At 48.5% G+C, this 2,748-nt stretch overlaps 1 protein-coding gene across 1 annotated transcript in view; it reads left to right on the forward strand.

The window, feature by feature from the left end:
* Nucleotides 1-555: 555 nt before the first annotated feature.
* NENF (neudesin neurotrophic factor) overlaps nucleotides 556-2,748 on the forward strand; it is a 13,946-nt gene continuing 11,753 nt past the window's right edge. The window contains exon 1 of the mRNA XM_011938744.1: nucleotides 556-645. Within this exon, the coding sequence (XP_011794134.1) occupies nucleotides 556-645 (90 nt within the window). The remainder of the gene's footprint in view (nucleotides 646-2,748) is intronic.

A 2,748-nucleotide genomic window follows, 5' to 3' on the forward strand; every position in this document is an offset into this window, starting at 1 on the left:
CCTCAACAGTCGGAGCGCCCCGCTTTGCCCGCATACCCCACCTTGAGCTTCCCCCTCGGTCCCCGGGAAATTACCCCTCTAGCCGCCTTTTCGTTGATGATCTGCGTACAGACCTCAGAACTTTCTGGTTTTCATGTTAGCATCAGCTGAGGTGTTTACTGTGCCCATGCATAGTGGGGAGTGGCGAGGGACGGAGGGAGGGAAGCAAAGTCTGCTCCCTGGGTTAGGTAGGAATTAGGACAGGTTCTGGGATAAGCCAGTCTTTGCCTGCACTTCCTTTTCCTGCTCCTGTATCCCAGGCCTCCTCTGCATCGGACTCCTCAAACCCACTTTTATGCCTGTGCCCCTGGGGCTCACCCAAAGCTGGAAGCAAGCATAGAGGGTGAACTGGAGGTTAGAGATTTCCCCTCCCCCCCGCCACACACATACCCACACACGTCAATAGAAACACCCCCACCACACACACACAGACACCCACACACGTCAATCAGTAGTCTAGAGGCGTCCAGAAAACTCACAACCACCTATCCACCTGGGTTGGTTGGGACTGGTGCGATGGCTGTGTCGTGTGGCAGCAAGATGCTGCTCATGACAAGGACCACTGGGGTGCTGATATTAAATGCGGAGCGGGGGAACAGCATTGGGGTGAGGTCATAGTACCATAGCATTTCAGAGCTGGCAGGAACCCATCTCCTGCTTTTACACATAAGGAAACTGAGGCCTGCCACCTGTTAGTGGTAGAACAGGAAGGGGCCTGATGTTTTTCAAAACCCTCTGGCCTGGTCTCCCTAATTCCTGAGTTAATTGGCCTTATATGGACTGGGATTGCAAGGGGGTATCAGAAACCTGGCCCTTAGGCAGTGACGCCAGTTTGGGCATCATTTGTGAAGAGGCTGTTTAGAACCATGAGTCAGTGAGGACACCGAGGGAGGGAGACATGGCTGGGATGTGAGGATGTTAAGGGATGCCTTTTTGCCTTTAGCAGAGGGAACCAGATGGTTCAGAGTCCAGGCATCTGTGCAGAAAAGAGTTAACATGACAGGCCTGCTCTCCTTAGAAAATCCTGCTTGCAAGGGTAGGACTTGTCTGGTGTCTGGATTTCTCACCCAATAAGGGTGGGCTCACTTGCCTAGGCTGTTATATACAGATGGTGAGGTTAGTATTGAACACTGTATATGCTAGGCAGAGTGTGCCCTATGTGACCAGCCTCCATTGAAAACCTCAGGTGCTGAGTCTAATGGGCATCTGTAGCAGAAGAATGTTCTGCCAGAAGAATGGCACATGTTGTCAAGTTTTGTTCCTGGGGGAAGAGTGTGCTCTTCCTCATGGGAAGGAGAGAGCATAGGAAACCTACACATAGATTCCCCTAGATTCTACCTCTGTGTTTTTTCTTGCCAACTGTGAGTAGAACTATATGCTGAGTTCTTGGACTCTTCCTTCTAGGGACTCTCCAACTGACCCGATGATCTTTGGGACCGCTGGCACAAAATCTAAGGAAAGAGAGAGTTCACCACTGAGGTTTCAGCAAGAGTGCCAGAACTGCAAGATGAGGACTGAGAAAAGACCCTTGGTTTTTTGATGTTGATGTTATAGATTGAAATTTAACTGGGGGAAACAGAGAGAGGACCTTGAGATGGAAACAGGGTTAGGAAACGATTGTTTTGGGAGTGGAGCCTGAGGATCTCCATAGGTGGAAGGAAGGAGCCAGAGAGAGGAGGGGAGTGAGGGACGAGACAGGCAGTTGAGTGCAGTGGGTTCAAGCTATGCTGAGTTGTTGTTTGACCTAGATTGTTCTGGTCTATGCCTGTTATCCAGGGATAATTATTAATAACACCCCCTTTGACTCGGAAGTGTCACAATTTGTATAATACATTGGATCCTACCTCGTTTTGAGTCCCTGTTCTGCTGTGTGATTTGGGGCAAATTACTAAACCTCTCTGAGTCTCTACTTTGTTCATCTGTACTATACTTGCAAACTAGTCAAGGTTTCACTAGGGAACAGAACCATTTGGATATCTATATCTATGCAGATGATCCGTGAGCAACACAGGAGTTTGGGGTACCGACACCCATGCAGTCAAAAATCTGCATGTAACTTTTTCTTTTGGAGGCAGGGTCTTGCTCTGTCGCCCAGACTGGAGTGAGTGGCTTTTCACAGGCACAGTCATGGTGCACTACAGCCTGGCACTCCTGGGCCCAAGCGATCCTCCTGCTGCAGCCTCCCAAGTAGCTAGTATTACAGGTGTGCACCCAGCTGTGTATAACTTTTGACTACCCCCAAAACTACAATTTTTTTTCTTTTTTCTTTTTTTTTTTTTTTGAGACAGGATCTCACTCTATTGCTAAGCTTGGAGTGCAGTGGCAGGAACACAGCTCACTATAGCCTCCTCCTGGGCTCAAGCAGTCCTCCTACCTCAGCCTCCCCAGTTACTGGCATTACAGGTATGCACCACCATACCCGGCTATCTTTTTAATTTTCTGTAGAGATGGGGTCTTCCTGTGTTGCCCAGGCTGGTGTCGACCTACTGGGCTCAAGCAACTCTTCCACCTGAGTTTCCCAAAGTGCTGGGAATACAGGGGTGAGCTTCCATGCCTGGCTCAAAACTTAACTGCTAATAGCCTACTGTTGACCACAAGACCCAAGAATAGAGTCGATTACCACATATTTTGTATATGTATTATATACTGTATTCTTACAGTAATATAAGCTAGAGAAAAGAAAATGTTCTTAGGAAAATCATAAAGAAG

Source organism: Colobus angolensis, unplaced genomic scaffold (genome assembly GCF_000951035.1).
Source record: "Colobus angolensis palliatus isolate OR3802 unplaced genomic scaffold, Cang.pa_1.0 Scaffold100, whole genome shotgun sequence".
NCBI lineage: Eukaryota > Metazoa > Chordata > Mammalia > Primates > Cercopithecidae > Colobus > Colobus angolensis.